The sequence below is a fragment of the Canis lupus genome, chromosome 26, assembly GCF_003254725.2.
Source record: "Canis lupus dingo isolate Sandy chromosome 26, ASM325472v2, whole genome shotgun sequence".
In the NCBI taxonomy this organism is placed as follows: Eukaryota; Metazoa; Chordata; class Mammalia; order Carnivora; family Canidae; genus Canis; species Canis lupus.
The window spans coordinates 28,085,458-28,112,731 of NC_064268.1; the positions used below are offsets into that span (position 1 = coordinate 28,085,458).

Genomic DNA, 27,274 nt, shown 5'->3' on the forward strand with positions numbered 1-27,274 from the left:
AGAGAGAGGCAGAGACACAGGAGGAGGGAGAAGCAGGCTCCATGCCGGGAGCCTGACGTGGGACTCGATCCCGGGACTCCAGGATCGCGCCCTGGGCCAAAGGCAGGCGCTAAACCGCTGAGCCACCCAGGGATCCCCCCTGAATGTGCTCTTGAAACGGAGAAGTACTGCAAGCACAGCACATATGGAGGGTGGCTGTGATGATCCCATTTCTTATTGCTATTGTTAGTGTTTTCCCCAGCTGGTCCGTCTGGTGTGGCTGAGGAAAAATCACCGGCTATCAAAAAATAAATGAAACCCTAGTTATATATCACCTGTCACTTTTCAACGTTTGTGTTGTAGCTCAGAGGGTTGTGACAGCGGTTCAGTGGGTTGCAACTAGCATTTTGCAAAAGCGGGGTAGCCTAGAGCAGACGGGAGAAAGGAGAGCGTCCTGTGCAAGGGGCAGGGTGGTGACGGTTCATGGGATTTTGCTTCAGTTATTGAAATACATAGATGTGCTTGGATGACGATGGGACATGCCTTTCTTACAGTGAGTTTTGATGGGAAAACTTGGGGAAAATGCGATCTAGCAGCACACTGGTTTGGCTGCGCACCAGCAGAAGCTCGTTGTCAAATCCACCCTGCCCTTCACGGTTACTGACCTGGAGTTCATGTTTGAAACCACCCTTTGTTTTAGGCTCTCTGTATCCGTGTGTCCTGGAGCTGCGGTCCTGGTAGTCCTGGTGGCTGGTCAGGCAGGGGACAGGGGCAGCCCTTGGGAGGCCCCTGATTCAGTCCAGCTTTTCCTATTGTAATGCTTGGCCCACTGCTGCCTCTGACCCTGGGCTTCCTGCACCTTTGGAGCTGGGCCAGGGTCTGTCTCAGGGGTCCAAGTGGAAGGTGTCCCCCGCCCCCAGGTCCCCATGTGGGTGTGACACTCACGCCCTGCCCCGGGTTGGCTTCACCTGGGATAGGCTCAGGTCTCAGGGAGAAGGAGGGGCTGTACTGAAGCTCAGTGACCCTAGCTGCCCTGCCACAGCCTGTGGGCAGCCGCTGCCACAGACTACATCCTCCCTTGGTGGCCGAGTTTGAAAATCCAGGTGTGACTGCATCCTGGGGACTCTTGAGGACTGGGCTGGGTTTTCTCAGCTGGTGCAGTGGCAGCTCTGGCCCACCCAGGTCTGCCCCCACCCCTTCCCTGGACTGGATCCAGGCATTCCAGGTATTTAAGCCTTGCTTGAAACAGACTCACAGGAGACAAAGCCAGTCCTGCTTACCCACCTGTCCTGGCCATTTTAATGGACAAAGGACGGCCACCAGTGATGTCAAATGCCTGTCTGTTTCCCCACCCAGCAAAGCTCAGAGAGGTAGTTCCTGGGTCCAGGAAACTAAGAGAGGACAGCGACAGCCTGGCCCCGGGGAGAGGACTTTGGGTCCTGCTGGGTAAGGTTGAACCAGATGATGAGGCCTAAGGACTTGCTTTCTCGGACTTCGATGTGTGAAGAATGCCAGGGACCTTGTGAAAATGTGGACTCACATCCAGCAGGTCTGGGGTGGCCCTGGAAACGTGGCTTTTTATTTTTTATTTTTATTTTATTTACAGGCTTCCAGGTGGTGGGGTGGGGGCGGCAGCCAGCCCTGGGGCCACACTTGGAGTAACAAGATGGGACTCTACCGCTGGCAGCCTTGTTGAATGGTGCTTGCGCTTGCCCAATAGGTGTTGGAAGTCAGCGGTGGTCACCTGTGGCCAGAGGGAGGACTCTGGGGGACAGATCTGACGTCTGTTGAGCTGAAGCGGAGAACGATCTGGATGGTCGGAGGACAGAACATTGGGAAGCCGACGCCTCTTGGTGTGCTCGCCTACTGAGATGGCAGAAAATGAGAAGTCAGTGCTCATTTGAGGGGTATTTCCACACTTCCCAGTTGGAACGTAGGCCCTGAGTGGAGGGAAGGGCTGTGGTTGGCCTGTAAGGACAATCACCCTTCCAGCTCCATCGCTTCAGCTGCATTCCAGAGAGTCCAGCTAGAACCCCTGCTCACCCACTTCGGACGTCCAGACTGTGATGCCTTAGCCCTGTGGTGAGGGGGGAAGCCTCAGGGAGCCGGGACAAGAGGCTTGCAGAGGACAGTAGTATTTTCCTTAGATTTTAACTCTTTTTCATATTTTTCATTTTGAGCAAGTGATGTAAGGTACACTAACGTCATCCTGAACTTATCCTCCTTTTTTTTTTTTTCCCCTTTGGGAGGGTGAACTATTTGCCTCTCGTGCTCCCTCCCCACCCACTCTTGATCTGATCCCAAGTATCAGAAACCATATTCAGGATTTGTTCAGATTCCTCCATTCAGTAATAGTGGTTGGAGACTCTGATACTCCAGTTTGGTTCTTTCTTTCTTTTTTCTTATCTGGCTGTTTATCGAAAGTTTTCATTCTGGATTCATTGGTGATCTTTTGTTTTGTTAATTTTACTAAATTTTTAAGTTTTATTTTTTTTAAATTTTTTTTATTTTTTAAATTTTTTAAATTTTTATTTATTTATGATAGTCACAGAGAGAGAGAGAGAGAGAGAGAGGCAGAGACACAGGCAGAGGGAGAAGCAGGCTCCATGCACCGGGAGCCCGATGTGGGATTCGATCCCGGGTCTCCAGGATCGCGCCCTGGGCCAAAGGCAGGCGCCAAACCGCTGCGCCACCCAGGGATCCCAATTTTTAAGTTTTAATTCCAGTGCATAGCATACAGTGTTATATTAGTCTCAGCTTCCAATACTCCACTTTCAATAGTACATGGGAAAACTAGAAAGAAGATCAACAAGGAAATAGAGGATCTGAACAATGTTGTAAGCCAACAAAAGGCAGCAGACATTTCTGGAACAGTCCATCCACCCAACAATAGTGGTGCACACATTCTTCTCAAGTGCACATGGACCATTCCCCAGAATAGACTCTGTGGTAGGTGATAAAAACAAGTCTTACTAAATTTAAAAGGACTGAAATAATACAAAGTATATTCTCTAACCACAAAGGACTGAAATAAAAAAGCAATCATAATGGGCACCTAGGCGGCTCAGCCAGTTAAGCAGCTGCCTTTGGCTCAGGTCATGATAGTAGGGTCCTGGGATGGAGCCCCATGTCAGGTCCCTGCTCAGCGGGGAGCCTGTTTCTTCCTCTCCCTCTGCCCCTCTCCCTGCTTGTGCTCTCTCTCTCAAATAAATAAATAAATAAAATCTTAGAAAAAAAGGGAAACAATTATAGAAGCAAATTTGAGGAATTCACAAATATGTGGAAATTGGACATGCTCCTAAATAGTCAATGGGGCAAAAGAAGAAATCACAAAAGAAATTAGAAAATATTTAAGATGAATAGAAATAAAAACACAACATACCAAAACTTGTGGGCAATGATGCCTTGGATATTATACCAAAGGCACAGATAACAAAAGATAGACAAATAAGACTACATCAAATGTAAACCTTATATGAGTCAAAAGACACAATTGCAAGTGAAAAGGCAATACACAGAATGGAAGAAAATATTTGCAAATCAAATATATGATACAGAAATCGTATCCAGAATGTAGAAAGAACTTTGACAACTCAAAATAAAAAACCCAACCCGGGGGCGCCTGAGTGGCACAATCGGTTGAGCATCCAACTCTTGATTCTACTCAGTTCATGATCTCAGGGTCCTGGGATCAAGCCTCGTGTGGGGCTCTGCACTCAGTGGGGAGTCTGCTTGAGAGTCTCTCTCTCTCTCTGCCCCTCCCTCCACTCATGCACATGCTCTTGCTCTCTCTCTCTAAAATAAATAAATAAGGGATCCCTGGGTGGCGCAGCGGTTTGGCGCCTGCCTTTGGCCCAGGGCGCGATCCTGGAGACCCGGGATCGAATCCCACATCGGGCTCCCGGTGCATGGAGCCTGCTTCTCCCTCTGCCTGTGTCTCTGCCTCTCTCTCTCTCTCTCTCTGTGACTACCATAAATAAATAAAAATTAAAAAAAAAATTAAAAAAAATAATAAAATAAAATAAATAAATAAAATTTACTTAAAAAAAAAAAACCCAACCCATTTAAAAAGTGAGTTAAGGATTTAAACAGCCATTTCCCCAAAGATATACAAATGACAAACTCCTACATGAAAAAAAATGTTCAAAATCACTCACTATTAGTGAAAAAAAAAAAAACCAAAACCAAAATGAGAAGCCACTTCACACCCACTGTGATGATTATTATTAAAAGAACAGAAAAGTACAAATGTGGGTGACAATGTGGAGAAATCAGAACTCTCGTGCACTTGGTGGGAAGGTAAAATGGTGCAGCTGCTCTGGAACACGGTATGGAGGATCCTCAAAAAAAATTAAAGATAGAATTACCATATAATCAAGTAACCCCACTTCTGGGTGTATAACCAAAAGAATGGAAACTAAGATCTCAAGGACATATTTGTGTACTTATGTTTATAGCTGCAGTATTTTCAATAGTCAAAAGGTAGAAATAACCAAAGTGTCCATCGACGTATGAATAAACAATGGGGCATTATTCAGCCGTAAAAAGGTAAGAAACCCTGACACCTGCTACAACATAGACAGACCTTGAGAACTTTATGCTAATGAGGCAAGCCAGACACAAAAGGACAAATGCAACTCCGGTTATGTGAGGTCCCTAGAATAGGCAAATCCACAGAGACAGAGAGTAGAATCAAAGCTGCCAGGGGCTGGGGACGGGGAACAAAGAGTTGTTGTCAGATGGGGACAGAGTTTCAGTCTGGGAAAGTGAAAACATTCTGGAGATGGATGGTGTCAACAGCTGCACAATAGTGTGAATGTGCTTAATGCCACTGAAATGTTCGCTTTTTTTTTTTTTAAAGATTTATTCATGAGAGACACAGAAAGAGAGAAAGAGGCAGAGACACAGGCAGAGGGAGAAGCAGGCTCTATGCAGGGAGCCCGACGCGGGACTCGATCCTGGGACTCTAGGATCACGCCCTGGGCTGAAGGCAGGTGCTCAACCGCTGAGCCACCCAGGGATCCCCTGAAATGTTCACTTTTAAAAATGATTAAAATTGTAGATTTTATTCCACATGTATTTTACCACAGTAAAAAATATTTAAGAATACTTAAGAAATTACATTTAACTGCACAAGAGTATTTACTTTCTACTCTGTCCTAGATTTACCATCGCCTGAATGAGAATGGAGACATCCCCCGAAGATGGCTGCTAGATGACTCCATTCATTTTGTTTCTTTTTTAAAGATTTCATTTATTTTATTTATTCGTGAGAGAGAGACAGAGAGGCAGAGGGAGAAGCAGACTCCATGCAGGCAGCCCGATGTGGGACTTGATCCCGGAGTTTCTAGGATCAGATGCCTCCATTAGTAAAAGAGAAAGAGCAAAGGAAAGCATGATGGTTCATTTTATGTGTCAACTTCCCTGGGCCTTGATATACCCAGATATCAGATTTCAACATTTTTTCTGGATGTGTCTATGTGTCTATGAAAATGTTTCTTTTTTTTTTTTTTTAGGATTTTATTTATTCATGAGAGACACATAGAAATAGGCAGAAACACAGGCAAAGGGAGAAGCAGGCTCCCCGCCAGGAGCCCACCCTTGATCCCAGGACCTTGGGATCCTGACTTGAGCCAAAGGCAGACGCTCAACCACTGAGCCACCCAGGCATGCCTATGAAGGTGTTTCTTAAAGAGGTTAGCATATGAATTGGTCAGCTGAGTAAAGCAGATGGCCAGTGTCCACGTCTTGTCCTCCTTGTGGGTGGGCAATGTGAACGGTGTCATCCAATCCAGCGAGGGGCTGAATAGAACAAAAAGGCAGAATAATGTTGGAACTGCTGTCCCCCATCCTGCCTGCTTGAGCTGGGACATTGATCTTCCTCTGCCCTGGGTGCTCCTGGTCCCCAAGCCTTCAGATTTGGACTAGAATCTACACCATCCACCTCCCACCCAATCCAGCTCTTGGGCCTTCGAACTACACGACCAGTCTGTGGGGCTTCCAGCCTGCAGATAGCAGATGGTAGGACTTCTCAGCCTCCATGATCATATGAGCCAATACCTTATAATCAATCTCTAGATATTGCTCTGTCTATCCAACCGTCTCTATCTCTTACTGGTTTTGTTTTTCTGGAGAATCCTGAGTAATATAAAGGTCAAGGTCAAGAAGAACATAAGAGTCAGGGATGGGATAAAATTTTGTCTGAATGCAATTTTCCATTAATAATTATAAAGTATAAAAGAAGATCTATAATTTCACTATCTAAATTTTCCACTTGTACATATGAAAATCCACCATAAACAAATTTTATGGCTGAGTTGAGGCACACAGAGAATATAATTTAATATTAAGAGGGGAGGGAGAAGGATCTGGGGGTATTTCCAAGAGACAGGAAGGAAGGAGGGCTGGGGCATCAGGCCGAGCATGTGAGGATGATGACATGGAAGATAAGAAGGGGAGAGACTCAGGGGATGGCCCAGACGTCTCAGCCCCAGGAGGTGGAGCCGTAGTTGCTCACCAGGCTCCTGTGTGTCCAGCCAGAAGGTCAGCCCCTGGGAAGTGGGGCTGGTTGTTTTGGATGAGTGCTACAGTTTGAAGTGATGGTCACTTATTCACCCAAAATGTGAATGCCAGGCATTGTTTCCAGAAGCTTAAGATGAGCAGACCAAACCAAGGTGCAGGCCTTTCCTTTGTCCTGTCCTGTGCCTCACCACTGCACCCTCCACTCCCTTGAAGGAGCCTTTCTGAGCTCCTGCCTTGGCTTGCTCAACTCTGTAGGGGTCTGTGCTCCCTTTAATCCTCACCTGTGGTGGCCCTGCGACAGCTCTTTCAGGCCGAGCATGAGCTGACTCCCCCAGAGGCTGCCTGGGGTCATAGGAGTGGCTCCAGGGGACCCACAGTGACCAGGGTAGAGTCAGCAAGACCAGCCCTAGTCAGCAGACCAAGCCCTAGGCCGTCACTCTCGGCCCTCCCAGCACCACTGGGAAGATGAGACCCCAGCTTACTGCCTACCCAGCGGCCCTGAATAGAGGTCAACCATGGCCAAGCCTTGGTTTGACTTGTAAATAACCCAAACACAATACCCAAGGGAAAGCCTTAGAAAAACACATCTGTGTTACGGTGGGAAGTAAGATTTTTCCAAGATACAGAGGCTGAGCAAAGCTCTTAAAAATATTTATATCAGAAACCACTAGAACACACAAGCCTAACACATGCATGTTGTATAGGGAGGTATCTCAGGTTGTGCCGACCCCTCTGTCTGACTCCTGCCCTTTCTTGCACCCCAGAGGTTCTCTCCTAGGTTTGACCACCACCTGATTCATATAGGTAGTACCTTCAACTGAAGCACAATCTCTCTTTTATTTTATTTTATTTTATTTTTTTTAAATTTTTTTTATTTATTTATGATAGTCACACAGAGAGAGAGAGAGGCAGAGACACAGGCAGAGGGAGAAGCAGGCTCCATGCACCGGGAGCCCGATGTGGGACTCGATCCCGGGTCTCCAGGATCACGCCCTGGGCCAAAGGCAGGCGCCAAACCGCTGCGCCACCCAGGGGTCCCTTATTTTATTTTTTAAAGATTTATTTATTCATTCAAGAGAGATACAGAGAGAGAGAGACCGAGACCGGCAGAGGGAGAAGTGGGCTCCTTACAGGGAGCCCAATGTGGGACTTGATCCCCAGACTTGGGATCACACCCTGAGCCGAAGCCAGATGCTCAAATGCTGAGCCACCCAGGCATCCCACAATCTCAATTTTTTAAAAAAATTTTTTATTTATGATAGTCACACAGAGAGAGTGAGAGAGAAAGAGAGAGAGGCAGAGACACAGGCAGAGGGAGAAGCAGGCTCCATGCACCGGGAGCCCGACGTGGGACTCGATCCCGGGTCTCCAGGATCGTGCCCTGGGCCAAAGGCAGGCGCCAAACCGCTGCGCACCCAGGGATCCCCCCACAATCTCAATTTAAAAAAGAAATAGAATTTGAGCGTTAAAAATAAAACCAACCAAATCAAATTCCCTTGTGGCAACCTTCCCATTCATTCAGGGAAAAGGCCAAAATCTTTACAATGGCTTCTGAGCCTTCAGCCTGCCCCTCGGGCACCTCGTTCCTCCCATCCCCAGTACTCCTGGTCTGGCTGTCTGGGGAACATTCACAGAACATCCAGAGTGCCCTTCCACCCGAGATCACCTGCACCGGATGCCTCCACTGCCCGGTCTGGTCGACCCCTTGGCTCACACCCTCCCCCACAACAGCTACCGCTAAGGTGTCACCCCCAGAAAGGCCTGTCCTGCCCCTGACCAGGACAGCACTCCCACAACCCTCTGTCCCAACCTTACGGTTGAGGTATTTGCTTAGTTGTTCAGATTTTGTCTCCTTCCACCAAAATGTGAGATCCCCGAGGGAAGAAGTACTGCTTACTGTGTCCCCAGTGCTGGATGTGCCTATCGGCTGACACTCCCTCAGTGTTTGTTAAATGAAGAAATAAAGTTCTTGTCCATCCATTAAGGGAAAATAAAGGGGTGGGGCTGGCCAAGATGGATGAAGGTGGTCAAAAGGTACAAACTTCCAGTCATAAGAGAAAGAAATCCTGGGGATGTAACGTACAACATGGGAACTCTAGTTAACAATAGTGTATTATATATATTTGAAAGTTAAGAGAGTAGATCTTAAAAGTTCTCATGAGAAGCAAAAGAACTGTAACTATGTGTGGTGATGGTAGTCAACCAAACTTAGAGTGGTAATTATTTTGCAATAGGTACATATAATCATATTCCACACCTAAAATGAATGTTATATGTCAATTAGGTCTCAATTAAAAATACATTTTGATGTATGAAGTGCATCCAAAAAGAAGTGGGATGATATTTCAAATATTAAATGAAATTCAAGATTCCATTTATTTGGGGGTATTTATATTTTTCTGGATGTACAATCTTCTGGATTATAGATACAGAGTTGACTTTCCCTTTGCTGTGGTAACGTTTTGCCATTTAATTAAAACTCTAAGAAGCTAATACAGTCTACTCTTCTTCAAAGCAAAAATAACTTGAAGATTTAAGTATTATTTACCTGACCCGATGAGAGGCGCACATTAGATTGAACACCAATGATATATTTGCTTGTTCTCTGAACAAATAAGAGCCGGAAAGAGTCACCAATCCCTTAAAAAGTGAAATTTGAGGCACAATCTAAACATGTATTTAAATCTTTTGTTTTTAAGCCTTACCAGAACTTGCTACATTAAAAAAAAATACAACTACCTATCTTCTCTGTATGCAAAGATATATTTCAGATATATTAAATAGCTAGAAGCAAAGCAAAACAGAAAAAAGTGCGTTAATTTTTTTTTTTAAGTAAGTAAGCTCTACACCACTGTGGGGCTTGAACTCAGGACCCAACATCAAGAGCCACAGGCTCCACCGACTGAGCCAGCCCGGCGCCCCAAGTTAGTGCATTACTAAACCTAGACTTAGGAAGGGTTATGTAACTGGACGAAGCAGCCAAGAAAGAAAAGATGGAAACGTCAGGCTCCTAGAAATCCATGTTGGCCAGCCCGTCTCCCAGAGCAGCGTTGGTGGCTCCAGGACTCTAATCACTGTCTGTCCTCACTGTCTGTCGATGCTGGGGTCTTGCATCTAAGAAACCCCTGGGGAAAATACTGAAATTTGACCTGTGGCCAGCAGCGGGCGCTGTGGGCTTGTCCCAGGTTGTCCGCACGCTCCGGGGAGGGCTTCAGGCTCACTGATGGGGACTCCGTGGCAAAGTCCGCTGCACCTGAACTTGGGCACTGACTGCCCCAGCAGCTGCTTCCTGCCTGCCCCGTCGTGGGGAAAACAAGCCCCAACCATCCCAGGCTCGCAGATCAGGGCTGATTTTGAAGGGGGCTCCTCTGCTGCCCCCCTCCTCGCCCTACAGCTGTGGCCACCACCTAAGTGCAAACAACCAGACCATCACTGTGGGCAGTGTTCACATTCTTTGCCGTGTTATTTTCCCATTTCTGTTGACTTGCTTCTATGCTCCACGATCTTAAGAACCATTAACCAAAATAAATGCATTATCAGGTTTCTCTAGAGCGGCTTTCTTCCAGAGCACTTTGGTGGCTTTGTACTGTTTTGAGCTCAGATAAACCACATTAACAGGATTCTCTTCCCTGTATGGCCTGGCTAGGGTGAAGCGCGGGGAACATTTTTTTTTTAAGGTTAAACAAAATTTTTAAAAAATTTTTAAATTTATTATTATTTTTTTTTATTGGAGTTCAATTTGCCAACATATAGCATAACACCCAGTGCTCATCCCATCAAGTGCCCCGCTCAGTGCCCATCACCCAGTCACCCCCACCCCCCACCCACCTCCCTTTCCACCACCCCTTGTTCGTTTCCCAGAGTTAGGAGTCTCTCATGTTCTGTCTCCCTTTCTGATATTTCCCACTCATTTTTTCTCCTTTTGCGGGGAACATTTATGTAAGACCTGGAAGTTGAATGCGATGCTGTGAATCTGTCCCCCTGCCAGCAGCTTCCATTGGTTACTGCCAGCACCAAGGTTAATGTGGGCGAGGAGATGAGTGTCCGGTTGCCGGTGTTGGGGTCCACAGCTGGCTTTCCTTCCCAACCTGAAGATCTAGATGACCTAGAGCGAGCACAGGCTCAACACGAGAAGAGAGGCAGTAGCCTGCAAAAGTGGCTCCACTGGCTCACACCATAGCATAAAGTGTCATAATAATCCCTTGTTCTGCATGCCTCACAGTGATTCTGCTTCTCTAGTCAACCCTGACTGACACGTACCTAGACCAGGACCCTCAGTCTACACATCAGGACTTTCATCTCCCTACATCTTTCAAATTAACATATTCCCCTTGGTCTCCACTGCTAGTACCTTCATTCAGCCTCTGGATACTGTAGTGGATCCCATCAGGGACCTGCTTGTATCCTCTCAACACTTGCATTTCTGTTTGACTTTTAGTTGCTATCACCCAGGCACCTCTGGCCACCAGCACCCTCTGGGCCCGTGTACAGGGGAGGACAGGGGTGCAAGAAATTAGCTCTTCCCAGGAGCAGCTCTCACCCAATGACCAATGAGAGTTGATACACAGACACCTCAGCTCTCTTCCCCTTCCACAGTGATATTCTGAGGCGTGTGTTCTAAAATGTTTCCCAGATCTCCCCAGTGAGGTCAAACTCCCGTTGCCCAAGAGTGGTAACTTGTTTTCCTGCCATCCTTTTCTTCCTTGTCTATGTTTTGTAGGATCGCCTCCTAAGTAAGCTACTTGCACTTGATTCAGGATCTGATTCCTGCGAAACCCTAAGTAGCTGGTCCTGTGATAGGTCGTCATAGGAAGCCCATCTTCAGAACGAGAACAGAATTGAATAGGTCACCAGCCAAATAGATGTAAGGACCTTATTAGGGACCCTAAGGCTGGGTTCCCCAAGTAGTAAGATATTTACCAAACAAGACCCGCACATGTGGTAGACCTGCAGGTTCAGATGGAAAGGGTTGCACTGACTAATGCAATATCTCCAACATTTCAGGAATAGGGAAGAAATGGTCATCATAAAACTGTGGGGTGGGTTAGTTGTTGCTAAATGCCAGCAGAGCGCTAGGAGAAAATGGTGGGCGCAGGACAGCCAACAGATGTGGGAGCCAGATGGCTTCTTTTTTTTTTTTTTTTTTTTTTTTTAGCCAGATGGCTTCTATGGCAGTGCTTAGAGAACTTTGCAACCTGTGGCCAGAGGGAAGACCAAGAAATGTGGCTGGAGTGTAATGGAAAAACAAGGTGATGGATATTACAACCCCCGCATCTCTGACACCAAAGTCAGGCTGTGACAGGGAAGGCATGAGACCTGCAACTTGGCATGTCTAGCTGAATGCACTTGAGAACTTATAACTCCGATTCCCTAAAACTCTGGGCCAAGGGGCTTCCTCCTTCCTATAGGTCTGGAGCTTCCAGCTTCACCTGGAGACATTGCAGAGACCGCACCCAAAGGCTGGTTCAGGATTATGCGTGCCTTACTCAAGAAATGTCCCAGATCCCATCATTTCTTTTGGACTAATAACCAATGTTAAGTATCAAAGTGTCCTGACTAATGGCTATTGTCTCTGGATGACAGGAAGGATAACTAAAAGGACCTAGGCAGTCATGCCTAGACGTGTCTTGAGGTGTTGGATCAAGAAGAGGATAAAAGGCTGGATGGGGAGAATTTATCAATCCTGGTGCAGTCCCCCATGATTCAGACCAACTTAGAGTTGGTCCTGATGGGATAGTATCTGAAACTTGGATAAATGGGATCCCAGTGTCAAAAAGATGGGGATGCTGGAACAGAGTCAAAATGGTGAGAAAGAAGTGTTCATGCTACAATGGATTTAGTACAAAAGACCAGAGAAACACCAGTGGACTATTTTCCAGGTGGCTCAGATGACAGCCCCTTCATGAAATGAAGCTAATGGGAGGTGCTGCCCCTCTGGAGACGCTCAGTGGTGGCTATGTATCCTCCACAGGCAGGCGCTCATGATGGGGATGCTGCATGGAATTGGATGAGTCTATATGAATGAGTATGGCAGGAGTCCCAGTGGCAGCACCAAGCCACAGAGACCAGGTGGAGGTACTTCCCATGAAGGCAGTGTGGTGGCCTCATGCGAGTGCCCCTCTTGAACTTCCTTCCAGAGCACCTGGCAGGAGGGCTGAGAGAAGACAATTAAATGACCGCCCTCAGTTGCTTCATCCAGCTGCTCCCATGGCTTTACTGACTGGGTTACAGGTGATGGACCACTCCTACCCACATGGACACCCCTAATGGGCAACTTTTGCTTGTGGACTCTCCATCCCTGTGGATAAGATTTTCCTAGAACTTCAACTTGAGACTTTTCTTACCAATCCTTCTTTCCCTTTCTCCCTTCCTAGGTCTCAGACCAGTAGTATGATCTGAAGGCTGTCCCCACTGATTCCCACTCCTTTCCCCTTACAGCTATTTGCTCTAAAACCTCTCATGCATATCTAATTCCATCTTGGTGTTTAATTCTAAGAAGATTCAAACTGACACAGGAAGAAAGGTTGAAATGGCAACAAAGAGACTCTGGTCCACAGGGACATGTGGAAATGATTAATAGGCCATTGTGCACCTAGGTGTCAGATGTAGGGGCAGTCACATATGGCTTGACTAATGATCGCAGGTGGGGGAGCCACACCAATGATCCAGCCACACCAATGGAGAGTCGCGAACCCTTCCCAGTGTTGAGATATAAGCTGTTCCCAGATCCAGAACAAATCAATAGGAAAACCAGGTGTACCTGAGGGAGGACCTTGCAATATTTCAGAAATCCTTCACCAAGAGGATCCTCCCATTATTTACCCAAATAACTGCACCAGGAAATGAGAATATCCAGACACTTTTGAGGGCTGTTGACACAACTTCTGAGGTGACACGGAAGGCAGGGCAACAAAATGCCATCCTATTTATTTGCAGGAAACTACAATACAGAGGACCGGTGATGAACAGATTCCTCCCCAGTGTCAGTTTCACACTGTGTCCAGTGGATCTGCAAAACTGGCTGGTGATCATTTCCTGTTTCTAGACATATAGTTGATATGGACATACTTGGCTAGTAGTATCCTAGTGAACATCCTCATGTTCACTCATGACCTGTGGAGTAGGAGCCATTATGATGGAAAAGGCCAAATGCAAGCTCCTCAAATCATGCCCCACCCTCACAAAGCCACTATAGGTCATCAAAAGCCAATATGGAGTCACCCAGGTGGCTCAGTCAGTTGGGTGTCTGACTCTTGGTTTCGGCTTGGGTCGTGATGTTGGGGTTGTGGGGTTGAGCCCTGTGTAGGGCTCTGCACTTGGTGCAGAGGCCGCTTGAGATTCTCTGCCTCTCCCTCTCCATTTGCCTTCCCCCTGCTCTCTCTCTCTCTCTGTCCCTCAAATAAACAAATTAAAGTAAAATCTTTCTCAAAACAAATAACAACAAAAACTAATATGGCGCCCTAAGTAGAATGGCAGAATGGATTCCCACCCCCAAAACTTGAAGTAGATGCAGTGATCCCCATCTTTTATATCACTCATCTGGTCCCTGAAAATTCTACTTAGATCAGGGCTGAGAATGGTGGTAAACTTAATCAAGCGGCAGCCCTAATTGTTCCAGATGTGGTATTATTACTAGGACAGCTCAACATAGCACTTACTGTGTGAATTTTTTTTCACATCTGGTGTACTGAGAAGTAATTTAGATATATGAAAATGCGTCTTCTTTAGTGTACAGTTCGGAGTTTGAACTCCGAACAAATGCATTCAGTCTTGTAGCCACCACTGCAATCAAAATATAGAATAGTTCCATCACCCCTAAGAACACATCATGCTCTTTTGTCACCACCCCCATCCCTCCACCTGCAACCCCTAACAGTCAACTGGTCTCTCTTTTTTTTAAACCCTATAATTTTGCATTTTTAGAGGGTCATGTAAATGCAATCATGCAACATGTAGCCTTTTTGAAATTGTCTTCTTTCACGGTCCCTACTGCACTAGCGACAAGCCATATCTTGCATGCGTCAGTGGTCATTCAGTCCTTTATGTGGCAGAGTTATTATTCCATTGTATGAATGTTCCAGTTCGTTTGTCCATTCACCAATCAGAGGACAATTCAGTTAGCAGTTTTTGGTGATTATGAATAAAGCCACTATAAACATTTGTGTGAAAATATGTCTTCATTTCCCTTGGGTAAATGCCTAAGAGTGAGTTTGTTGAGCAGTAAGTAAATGTAACGTTTAACTTTATATGAAACTGTCAAACTGTTTTCCAAAATAACTATCATCATGCAATGCCTTTAGTAATGTGTGAATGTTCTAGTTGCTCCACGTCCTTTTAAGCACTTCGCATTGTTAGATTTTTTATTTTAGCTATTCTAATAGATGTGTTGTGTTATCTTGTTGTGGTTTTAATTTGTGGGTTTCTGTTTTGTTTTTAAAAGATTTTATTAAAAAATATTTTATTTATTTATTTGAGAGAGAGAGAGGTAGCAAGAGCAGGGGGGAAGGGCAGAGGGAGAGGGAGAAGCTGACTCCCTGCTGAGCAGGGTGCCTGATGCCGGGTTCCATCCCAGGACCCTGAGATCGTGACCTGAGCCGAAGGCAGATACTTAACCAACTGAGCAACCCTGGAGCCCCTGTTTTTGTTATTTTAACTGGGCTCCACACCCTACATGGAACCCAACATGAGGCTTGAACTCACGATCCTGAGATCAAGACCTAAGTTGAGATCCAGAGTCAGACACTTAACTGAATGAGCCAGCCAGGTACCTCTAATTTGTGGTTTTAATTCTCTAATGATTGATGATGTTGAGCATCTTTTTATGTATTTGTTTGCCTTCTCTATGTCTTCTTAATGAAGTATCTATTCAAAAATTTTCTCGTATTAAAACTGAATGGATTGTTTTCTTATTAATGGGTTTTGAGACTTCCTTATATAGTCTAGATACAAGCCCTTTATCAGGTATGTGTTTTGCAAATATTTTCTCCCAGTCTGTGTATTTGAAATTTTTAAAAGATAATTTATTCATTTATTTGAGAGAGAGTAAGCATAAATGGGGGGGGGCAGAGGGAGAGAAAGAAGCAGACTCCTTGCTGAGCCGGGAGCCCAATGTGGGGCTCCATCCCGAGACCCTAAGATCATGTCCTGAGCTGAAGGCAGACATTTAACCAACTGAACCACTGAGGCTCCCCTGTATTTGGATTTTCTTAAGAGTATCTTTTGAAGAGCAGACATTTATTTTATTTTATTTTTTTATTTTTTTTATTTTTTATTTTTTATTTTTTTTTCATTTTTTTTTATTTTTATGAAGTTATCAACTTGTTATTTTATGGACAGATAGTACTTTTTGCTGTATCTTTAAGAAATCTTTGCCTAACCCAAGGTCACAAAGATTTTCTCCTGGAAGTTTTATAGTTTTAAAGTTTCTATTTAGAGCTGTGGGTTGTTTTGAAATAGTTTTTGGATATGATGCTACACAAGTATTTGTCAAAGAGAGGATGGTTATACAAATGTGGTAATCCGGGGATCCCTGGGTGGCACAGCGGTTTAGCATCTGCCTTTGGCCCAAGGCGCGATCCTGGAGACCCTGGATCGAATCCCACGTCGGGCTCCCTGCATGGAGCCTGCTTCTCCCTCTGCCTATGTCTCTGCCTCTCTCTCTTTCTTTCTCTCTCTCTCTGTGACTATCATAAATAAATAAAATAAAAAAAACAAATGTGGTAATCCATTCCATGGAATATTATGCAGCCATAAACAAGAATGGATTATTGCTACATGCAACAAATTGGCTGAACTTCAAGGGAATTATGCTGAATGGAAAAAAGTCAGTCTCCAAAGGTTACCATTATACAATTCTGTTTCAATGACATTCTCCAAAGGACAAAATTAAAGAGATAGAGAACAGATTAGTGTTTACAGGGGTTGGGGATGGGAGGGATGAGGGGATGGGTGTGGTTATAAGGGCGCAATGTGAAGGAGCCTTGTGGTGAAGGTAGAGCCAAAATTATTTTGATTGGTGGTGATCGTGCAAATATACACACTTGATAACATTGGCACACACATGCAACACACACACATACACAAATGAGTGCTGGTAGAACTGGGGAAAGTGGAATAAGCACTGGATTATAGCAGTGCCAATTTCCTGGTATCGATACTGTACTACAACTATGCAAGATGCAACATTGCATAATTGCAATGGAGGAGGATGGGAGAAATGTGCATGGAACATCCCTATATATTCCTGTGCAACATCATGTAAATCTATAATTTTTTCAAAATTAAAAGTTTGGAAATATTCAGTTGCAGGTATTTTGACACATTCTCCTAAAATGCCATGATATCATGATCCTATCTACGAAAATTATTATAATCCCATAATAGCTAATATCTGCTACACAGTTAAATTTCCACAATGACCCACAAGATGATTTTTATGTATAGTTTTACTATTTTATTTTATTTTATGATAGTCACAGAGAGAGAGAGAGAGGCAGAGACATAGGCAGAGGGAGAAGCAGGCTCCATGCACCGGGAGCCCGACGTGGGATTCGATCCCGGGTCTCCAGGATCGTGCCCTGGGCCAAAGGTAGGCGCTAAACCGCTGTGCCACCCAGGGATCCTCTACTATTTTTTGTTTGTTTGGTTTGGTCTTTAGAGGAGTTCTAATCTCAGTTCATACCTCCTTGTTACTTGTTAGATCTCTTTAGACTCTTTTCATCTAAAAGTATCTACATTTTTTCTTTCTTGATATTCACTTTTCAAAGACTCCAAGTCCATTTTCCTTTTTCCAGCGTTCCACAGTCTGGGTTTGTCCGGCTGTTTTCCTAGGGCCCCTGTATTTCCTGAGAAGTGAGAGTAAAGGCTGGAAGCTTGATTTTCTTCAGGGGCAATGTTTTCAGCTTCATGGGCATAGAGTGCTTTCCCATTATACCCTCCAGAAGGGACCCATGTTGGGTCGTCCCATTAAGAGAGAAGCCAGGGTTGAGTGCCACATTAGGGGTGACAGCCAAATATCTCCAATGAAAATATCCTTGTTCCCTTTGTGACTAGAGTATGTGGGGTGACACTTGGGCACCTTGCACATACTCTTAACCAAGCACCCACTGGTTCCAGCACCCGTTTATGATCCTTGTCTTAATCATTACTATGATCACATTAAGGGTTGCAAAAGAATGATTTTCTCATCACTGGGGTCTTTATCCGTGTGAGACCCATTTCCCCATTCAGTGTGTTCTAAATCATCATCCCTTTGAGAAGTAGTTGGAATGAAAATTTGCCCACATTTTTTATTTTATTTTATTTATCTATTTTTTTTGCCCACATTTTTTAAATACCGAAAACAAAATTAAGTCTACCGTTTTTGACACATCCACACGTTCCTGATTGGAGACCAATCTAAATGGGCTTGTACTGATCAAAGACAGAAAAACTTCTAATACCTGAAGTGGATTTAAACCCCTCAAATGTGCTTATACCCATGGGTGTATCACACACTAACAAATCAAAGTTGGATGAAGCTGGCACACTGACTTGTTATTTTGATAGGTGGTAAATAAAAGGAACAAAGATGAAACATTTATCTTGCCTTTACCATATACATAGTTGCTCAGGGGACTAAATCACTGGTGAGGGGAAGTTTTCTTACCAACGTGAAGGAGGAATGCAGGAATGAGGACATCCCCAGCTTGCATCCAGTAATGACTGAACAGATTTGGACATTGTGTTTACATCAACAAAAACACAACTTAGAGGGCAGCCCGGGGGGTTCAGCGGTTTAGCACCACCTTCGGCCCAGGGCCTGATCCTGGGGACCTGGGATCGAGTCCCGCATTGGGCTCCCTGCATGGAGCCTGCTTCTCCCTCTGCCTGTGTCTCTGCCTCTCTCTCTCTGTCTCTCATGAATAAATAAATAAAATCTTAAAAAAAAAAACCTCACAACTTAGAATGAAACACAAGGACTCCCCATGTCCTAGAGGGTCTCTGCATGTGAATTCCATGCCTGCTTGTTATGTGGGGCCACCTTCCCCAGCTCATCCTGCCAAACCATGCTGGCCTTCTATATGCTCCAAGGGCCCCTTGCATTTTTCACTCTGATTGGTGCACTCGATTCCCCCAAGACCCCTGAGTCTTCATCAGATTTTAAGGGTTTCAGGATCTAACTCAGGTCAAACTATTGAGGCCTCCATCTTCAGGACCACTGGTGCCATATCCAAGCCTATTGGGTCCTGTATTTCTGCGTCAAATTTGGAATTGGTGTCAAGTGTTTCTGCACACAGACCACAATTGTTAGCACCCCATGCTCTTGTTCCTTTCTTTTCTTTTTTCTCTTTTTCTTTTTAAAATTTTTATTTATTTTTATTTAATTTCAATTTACCAATATATAGTATAACACCCAATGCTCATCCCATCAGGTGCCCTCCTCAGTGCCCATCACCCCACACTCTTGTTCTGTATCACAGCTGGGAGCGCTGAAGATGCTTGGTGGGTTGAGGGGATTGGGGGGCCCCATAGCTCTTTCGGTACCAGGCACCAGATCCCAACAGTCTGGGAACCCCACCCTCTCTGACATCTCTCTCCTCTGTTACTGATTCAGGAAGTTCCCCAAATGTTGCCTTCCCTGTATTGGCCTATTTTGACCATTTCCTTCCCACACCACTCCCAGGTACTGTATATGATCACCAGCTTCACATGTGAGGCATCAGAGGTGTGTGTGTGTGAGAAAGAGAGAGAGACACAGACAGCTGGACAGAATGTGGCCAGTCACTGATGTGACTTAGTTTCCCTTCTTAGGGAATCACAAGATCCCAGCCATCTCAGAGATCCTAGAATGGCAGGGTCTTTGGAACTCAAGAATTCACTCAGTCATGCAATCAATTACTCATTCATCCATTCACTCAACTCTGTCAGCACCTCACATATATCAGACACATTCACTAGTAGAACAGATCTTGCCCACCAAGAATTTGTGGATTAGTAAAGGAGAGAGACTTACAAAGTAAATTTAGATCTGTGTGGTAGGCACTAAAGGAAAACAAAATGTTCACATATGGCAGGAAGCTGGTAACTTCATAAAGAGGTGAGGGAAATCTTGTGCAAGGAGTGAGATTTGAGATTATTGTGGAACTCTGAGTTGGGAAGCTGGCTGGAGGACACTGTAAAGGGACAGGATGTCCTGTCCACAAATGAATGGCTTGGAAGAAAGGTTGGAGACAACCAAGAGAATGAGGTGTCAGATCAATTGCAGATGGCTTAATGTGGCAGAAACACTTAGAGGGGTGTGTAAGACATGGGATTTGGGACCAAATCTGGACCAGACTCCACAGGCTATGTTATGATAAGGAGTCTGAATTTTATCCTTTCAATCTGTACTGTCCTGCCCAAGCCATAGACAGCTGTTGATCACTCAGAATGGGCCTGGTCCAAATTGGGATGAGCCATGAGTGTAAAATACACACTGGAGTTTGAAGATTTTGTATGAAAGAAGAGTTTGAGACATATCATAGCTAATTTTTATATTGGTTGCATGCTGAACTGATAAATATTTGGGATGTATTGGCTTAAATAAATTGCACTATTAAAAATAGTTTCATCTCTTTCTTCTTACCTTTTAAAAAATACAACCAACTGGGCAGCCCCGGTGGCTTACCGGTTTAGCACCGCCTTCAGCCCAGGGTGTGATCCTGGAAACCCGGGATCGAGTCCCACATCAGGCTCCCAGCATGGAGCCTGCTTCTCTCTCTATGTATCTCTAATAAATAAATAAATAAATAAATAAATAGACTTATAAAAAAATGTAAAAAATACAGCCAACAGACAATTAAAAATTATAGATGTGGCTTGCGTATGTGACCTCAAAGGTGGGAGATAATCAAAGGTTAGAGAGGAGTTGTGCAGGCAAGGCTGGATCTAGGAGTAACGGGGAGGAGGATTGGAGGGTATAGACTGTAGCGGTGGGGACGGTCAAGGTGAGGAATGACCCGGGCTAAAGGAAAGGACTTGACAAGGAGGAAGGCCAGGCCTGGTGACTGATGAGGAAAAGTATAAGAAGTATAAGAAGAAGAACACAGTGCATTTGAGGAAGTAGAAGCCCAGAGGGCACCTGGAACATGGCATGAGCTGAGAACATTGTTTTACGCATGTGGGGAAGGGCCAGTACTGACATGTGCCCAGCTCTCTGGGGGGAACCCCTTGGTAAATGGACGTTCTCAGCCAAGTTTGGGATCACAAGACAGATTGTTTGCCTGGCACCTCTCTGAGTATGAGGCATGTCCCCCCTAGGTACCTACGTATGAGGCCACTTTCTGCAGGACATGTCCTGTCCTGCCACCCAGGGGCTCAGGGTGCTGCCTGATGGGTCAGGGCTGCAGGCAGACCCACTGTTTCCTCTTCACCCAGTAAGCTAATTGGCAAGGTCACGCTGCTCACTTCCAGGTTTTTCCATGGGTCCAGAGATTTCCATGGAGTTATCAAGCAGGAGGAATTGAGATTGACCTTAATTGCCCGACCAAGCATGGCTCGATTGAACCCCAGTGGGAGGACTGTTCTTCTGGAGTAGAAGTTAACAAGCTCTGGGGCATATCTGGTGTGGCCCTGTTTCTTTAAGTAAAGTTAAAGAGGAACACAGCCATGCCCATCTATATATGTATTCTCTGTGACCACTGTGACGTTATAAGGACAGAACTGGGCAGCCCTGGTGGCGCAGCGGTTTAGCGCCGCCTGCAGCCCGGGGTGTGATCCTGGAGCCTCGAGATTGAGTCCCGCATCGGGCTTCCTGCATGGAGCCTGCTTCTCCCTCTGCCTGTGTCTCTGCCTCTCTGTCTCTGTCTCTGTGAATGAATAAATAAAATCTTAAAAAAAAAAGAAAGCCCAAATTATTTACTATTTGGCTCTTTATAGAAAATAGTTGCCAACTGCTGCCACTCTCTCGGAAAGAGGAATCCATGCATTTCTCTTGCCTAGATCAATGGTGTTTAATCAAAGTAATTTTGCCATCTGGGGGACATTTGGCAACGCTTGGAGACATTTTTGGTTGTCATAATTAGGGGCAGGAAGGCGCAGGTACTGGCATCTGCTGGGTAGTGGCTAGGGATGCCTCAAACATCTGACAGCGCATGGGACAGCCCCACAACAAAGAACTGGGTTCGAATGTCAGTAGTACCGAGGTAGTACTCAACCTACCACTAAGCACCCACTGTCCTCCCCAGAGGCTGGTTTACCCTGTAACTCCTGCGCCACACAGCATCCTGTCCTCAACAGGGATGTCCTCCAAGGTGTAGCCCCTGTGCCCAGCGTGACCCACCAGAGCAGGGGCTTGGGCCGAGCAGACTGTGATGAGCCAGGCTCCTTGGACCTTCACCCTTTGTGGGTTTTGGGTGTGTTCCACTCCCTCGGACCTTTCCCAGAAGAGCTGGGGCCTCCTCAGTACAGCTCAGGACACCAGGCACACCAGACTCAGCAAGCCGACTTCCCAAAACACAAGCGACTTTAATGCCCCAATCTGGCCTCCATTGGGGTCTAAACTGTGTTGCCAGACAAGAAGAAGGTGAGCCCCAACTCTTCTCTGAGCCCTTCCCTCCTCACCCACACCCGCCCTTCCCTGAGGACACATGGCCTCTGTGTCACTTCAAGGCGAGTGTGTCCGGGGGAGCCTGGGACCCTGGGCCAGCAGCCTCCTTCTCTTCCCTCCTCATCTCCTTCTCCCTCTCCAAGCTCTGGGCCCCCACAGCACAGAAATATGTAGCCTCATCCTCAGGCTGCAGCTCCGAGATGCTCAAATACCCGGTGTTCTTGGCCACATCTTTGGATCCAGAGAAGCGAGGGGAGATCTTAAAGCCCTGGTGGTTGTCCAAGTGGGAGAAATATCTCAGCAAGAATCTGGGAGGCTGGCCGGGCTTCTGCTGGTACCAGAAGATGTTGTAAACGCTGACATCGTGGTCCCTGCTCAAGGTGCAAGGCAGGTGGATTGTGGTTCCGAGGGATGAGGACATGGATGGTGGCTGGTTCAGCACCGGCTGGGAGCCACCACCTGGGGACACAGAAACATATGGGCATGGTGGGGGGCATGCAGAGGAAGGCCGGGGATGGGGCCGGGGTAGTGAACTCCGGGGTGTTCTCACCTATGCAGTGTGCCAGAAGTGCCAGCAGGACAGGGATCCAGGACATGGTGTGGACGTGCTGGGCTGTTAGCTTTGCGCTGGTTCTGGGGCCTTCTCGGGGCTGGGCCAGCACCTTCCTGTGCCCTCCCAGGGGCGGGGCCGTTGCATGCCTGCTTCCTGGCTGCCACCATCCTGAACTTTCTTGAGTTGGCGGTTGGGGAACGGTCCCATGGCAGCCTCTGTGGCTCTTGCCTTGGCCCCAGGGAAGTGTCTGGGGAGGATGCACCTGCTGCGAGCTCACGGGCCAGTGCCCAGGAGGCCGGTCTGCAAGGTGGGGTCCCTGAGGTAGGGGAACCTCAACGTCCTCCTAAGGGAGCCGAACTGCACAGTAACATGGTTCTTGTCCAGATTTACATGTCTGGTGAACCAGTAGAGACAATATATCCTCAGGGTGGTGAAAACCCCTGCTTTGTGCAGAGAAAATGCTGGGGCCCTGGGGTAAGGAGGATACTCTGTCCCCTTCCATGCTCCTGCCACTCCCTCCCACCAAACCCAGTCCTCTTCCCTCCTAGACTGGAGCAGCAGTGACTCACAGCTTCTGAGAAAGAAACACCAATAGGGACTTGGGGACCCCCCCATGTGGGGCCCAGGACAGGTGGGGGAAGAGGTAGAGAAGCCTTTGCCCCCATCAGGTCCCCCCCGGGGCTTGGCCTCAGCCTTCCTAATCTCTCTCCTCTTCACAATAGTCTCCCCAGGGAAAGCAATAATCCCCGGGGTCCTGCGCCCTCTCCTTGGCCAGTCCCTGCACCTGCAGAAGTTCTGTGTGTCCCATCCCTGCCTCACCTGAGTTTGACCCCATCACCAAGCACTTCTAGAAGGCCTGAGGCCTGCTCTCTGCATCCATGCTGCCCACAAAACTATGCAGGTTGTGCAGCTGGAGGCTGTCCGGATGCTCAGATAGAGACTTACGTCCCTATTAATCAAGGTTCTTCAGAGAAACAGAACCAATGGGACATATACAAAGGAAGAGATCTATTATGAGAAATCACCTCAATCAGGTATGGAGATTGAGAAGTCCCAGGATGTGTGTCTTCGAGTCGTAGACCGTGTGTGTGTGTGTTTGTGTGTGTGTGTAACACAGTGGGGTAATTCAGTCTGAGTCCAAAGGCTCAGGGGAGTTCAAAGAACCAGGGGAGCCCATAGTGTAAATCCCAGTCCAAGGACAGGAGAAGGCAAATGTCCTTGCTCAGGAGACAGGCAGGAAGCAGAAAGGGACAAAGTCCCCTTCCTCCCCGTGTCTGTTCTATTCAGGCCCTCCTGGACGGGAAGATGCCCACCCACCTTGGCGAGGGCCACGGCCTTTAATGAATGCACTGGTTCAAATGCTAATTTAACTTAGAGACACCTTCACAGACACACCTAGAAGTTACATTGAATCTGAGCATCCTTTGGAGGAGTCAAACTGACACATGAAATCAACTATCACACAGTCTTACTCTGTGCACATTCATCAGTGAATCTAGCAGAGGCACTACGTACAAAATGTTTTTATTCTAGGAAGATACATGAACGGGATCTTGGGAATGGGATCAGGGTCTTGGAATGAAAAATATACAAGGATATCCTTATGAAGACTATTAAATTAAAAAGAATGTTCCAGAAGGAGAAAACTATATGGGTCAGACAGAAAATGAAGGGTGTGTGCAGAACCCTCCAGCAAGATTCTTAGGAGGACAAAAGGTAGTACATAAAGCCCTTGTCAGGGTGCCTGGCACAGGAGAGACTTCCATTAAGAAGTAGTTACTTCATCAGCTACCTGATGCCATTAGGAGAGAAGGTTGAGAACCTGCTCTCTCCACAAAACACGGTTCAGAGCATGCCTCTGCAGACCTCTGGGGACCCTTTTGGTGCACCAAAACCCAAGGTAAAGGGTGGGGGGGGGGTCGTCAAGCTGATCACTGGGGCAGGGCTGCCTTGCAGCCCCTAATCCTTACACCAAGTGCTGGGACTTCTGCGTGCAAGGATCCCTCCCTCGGGTTCAGAAGCTCTTTCTGCCCAATTCCCAGAGGGACCCTCCCAGGGTCTAGCTGCCTCTGGGGTCCTCCAGGGTCACCCCCTCCTCCGTCTCCTCATCACACCAGGCTGGCTACAAGCCGGTCCCAGAGTCTGGGCGCCCAGTCCACGGCCCGATCTCAGTCCTCAAGGTTTCCAGGCCCATGATGGTGCTCCTCCCTCCTGCCCAGCACGCTGGCCACCCGCAACACGGGGGTGAGCAGACAAGTGATCCCAGGCCCTGCCCACAGTCCTGCCCAGGTGACCAGTGTGATGCCATCAGGCCCCATCCGGCCGCCCGAGAGGACTTCAGGGAGCAGGCCCTGGTTCACTTCCCACGCTCCGGCTACCTAAGAAGCACACGTTTAATGCAATCCCATTCAAAATACCATGGACTTTCTTCACAGAGTTGGAACAAATTATTTTAAGATTTGTGTGGAATCAGAAAAGACTCTGAATAGCCAGGGGAATATTAAAAAAGAAAACCAGAGCTGGGGGCAACACAATGCCAGATTTCAGGTTGTACTACAAACCTGTGGTCATCAAGACAGTGTGGTCCTGGCACAAAAACAGACACAAAGATCAATGGACCAGAATAGAGAACCCAGAAGTGGACCCTGCACTTCATGGTCAACTAATATTCGACAAAGGAGGAAAGACTATCCACTGGAAAAAAGACAGTCTCTTCAATAAATGGTGCTGGGAAAGTGGACATCCACATGCAGAAGAATGAAACTAGACCACTCCCTTGCACCATACACAAAGATAAACTCAAAATGGATGAAAGATCTAAATGTGAGATAAGATTCCACCAAAATCCTAGAGGAGAACACAGGCAACACCCTTTTTGAACTCGGCCACAGTAACTTCTTGCAAGATACGTCCACGAAGGCAAAAGAAACAAAAGCAAAAATGAACTATTGGGACTTCATCAAGATAAGAAGCTTCTGCAGGCAAAAGAAACAACAGAACTAAAAGACAACCTGCGGAGTGGGAGAAGATATTTGCAAATGACGTATCAGATAAAGGGCTAGTATCCTAGATCTATAAGGAACTTATTAAACTCAACACCAAAGAAACAAACAATCCAATCATGAAATGGGCAAAAGACATGAACAGAAATCTCACAGAGGAAGACATAGACATGGCCAACATGCACATGAGAAAATGCTCCGCATCACTTGCCATCAGGGAAATACAAATCAAAACCACAATGAGATACCACCTCACACCAGTGAGAATGGGGAAAATTAACAAGGCAGGAAACAACAAATGTTGGAGAGGATGTGGAGAAAAGGGAACCCTCATACACTGTTGGTGGGAATGTGAACTGGTGCAGCCACTCTGGAAAACTGTGTGGAGGTTCCTCAAAGAGTTAAAAATAGACCTGCCCTACGACCCAGCAATTGCACTGTTGGGGATTTACCCCAAAGATACAGATGCAATGAAACGCCGGGACACCTGCACCCCGATGTTTATAGCAGCAATGGCCACGATAGCCAAACTGTGGAAGGAGCCTCGGTGTCCAACGAAAGATGAATGGAGGGATCCCTGGGTGGCGCAGCGGTTTGGCGCCTGCCTTTGGCTCAGGGCGCGATCCTGGAGACCCGGGATCGAATCCCACATCGGGCTCTCGGTGCATGGAGCCTGCTTCTCCCTCTGCCTGTGTCTCTGCCTCTCTCTCTCTCTGTGACTATCATAAATAAATAAAAATTAAAAAAAAAAAAGAAAGATGAATGGATAAAGAAGATGTGGTTTATGTATACAATGGAATATTCCTCAGCCATTAGAAACGACAAATACCCACCGTTTGCTTCAACGTGGATGGACCTGGAGGGTATTATGCTGAGTGAAGTAAGTCAGTCGGAGGAGGACAGACAGTGTATGTTCTCATTCATCTGGGGAATATAAATAATAGTGAAAGGGAATATGAGGGAAGGGAGAAGAAACGTGTGGGAAACGTCAGAAAGGGAGACAGAACATGAAGACTCCTAACTCCGGGAAACGAGCTAGGGGAGGTGGAAGGGGAGGAGGGCGGGGGTGGGGGTGACTGGGTGACGGGCCCTGAGGGGGCACTTGACGGGATGAGCACTGGGCGTTACGCTCTATGATGGCTAATTGGCCACCGAAAAACCCACAAGCGCAGGCCCTCCCCGCAGGGGACCCACGGAAGGGGCGCGGCTGTGCCCGCTGCCGACCGCGTGACCCGGGGAGGGGCGCAGGCTCTTCCCTCCCACACCCCACGTGACTCAGGGAGCAGCCGCCCCTCCCGGCGCCGCCGTGGGAGCCAGAGGAAGCTTCGCGGCGCCGCGGTCAGGCTCTGAGCCTTCCGTTCCGGGCTCTTGGGACGACTCGGGTCCCCACGTCGCCATTGTCAGCGGCGGGGGGCTCCGGGGTCACCGGGCCTCGCCACGTGGAGCAGGAGCCCCGAGCCCACCTGCGAGGCCGCGGGACGGCGGGGTGTGCCGCAGCCTGGCCCAGGCTCCCCGCGCCCCCGGGTGTGACGGGACGGCGGACGGTCGGCCCCGGGGGTGCGGGCGGCGGCACCACGGGCCGGGCCGGCGGAGCCGTTCTCTCGGGCTCGAGCCGCCTGCGCCACCTGCGCGGCCTGGTCGCCTCGACCC

The 27,274-nt window shown here is 47.1% G+C and overlaps 1 protein-coding gene across 2 annotated transcripts; it reads right to left on the bottom strand.

The window, feature by feature from the left end:
• Positions 1–21,409: 21,409 nt before the first annotated feature.
• Positions 21,410–27,269, bottom strand: LOC112676947 (immunoglobulin iota chain-like). Of its 2 annotated transcripts, XR_007406220.1 has the most exons (3): positions 27,088–27,269; positions 26,458–26,548; positions 22,395–22,528 (listed from the first exon to the last, which is right to left on the bottom strand). XR_007406220.1 is itself a non-coding variant. In XM_025474763.3 (2 exons), the coding sequence occupies exons 1-2, from the start codon at positions 22,663–22,665 to the stop codon at positions 22,122–22,124; spliced, it is 453 nt and encodes a 150-aa protein (XP_025330548.1). In that variant the 5' UTR covers positions 22,666–23,144; the 3' UTR covers positions 21,410–22,121. The 2 variants fall into 2 exon arrangements, 1 of the variants encoding a protein (XP_025330548.1); XM_025474763.3 differs by lacking the exons at positions 26,458–26,548; positions 27,088–27,269 and adding an exon at positions 22,620–23,144 and having other exon boundaries at positions 21,410–22,528.
• Positions 27,270–27,274: the final 5 nt, after the last annotated feature.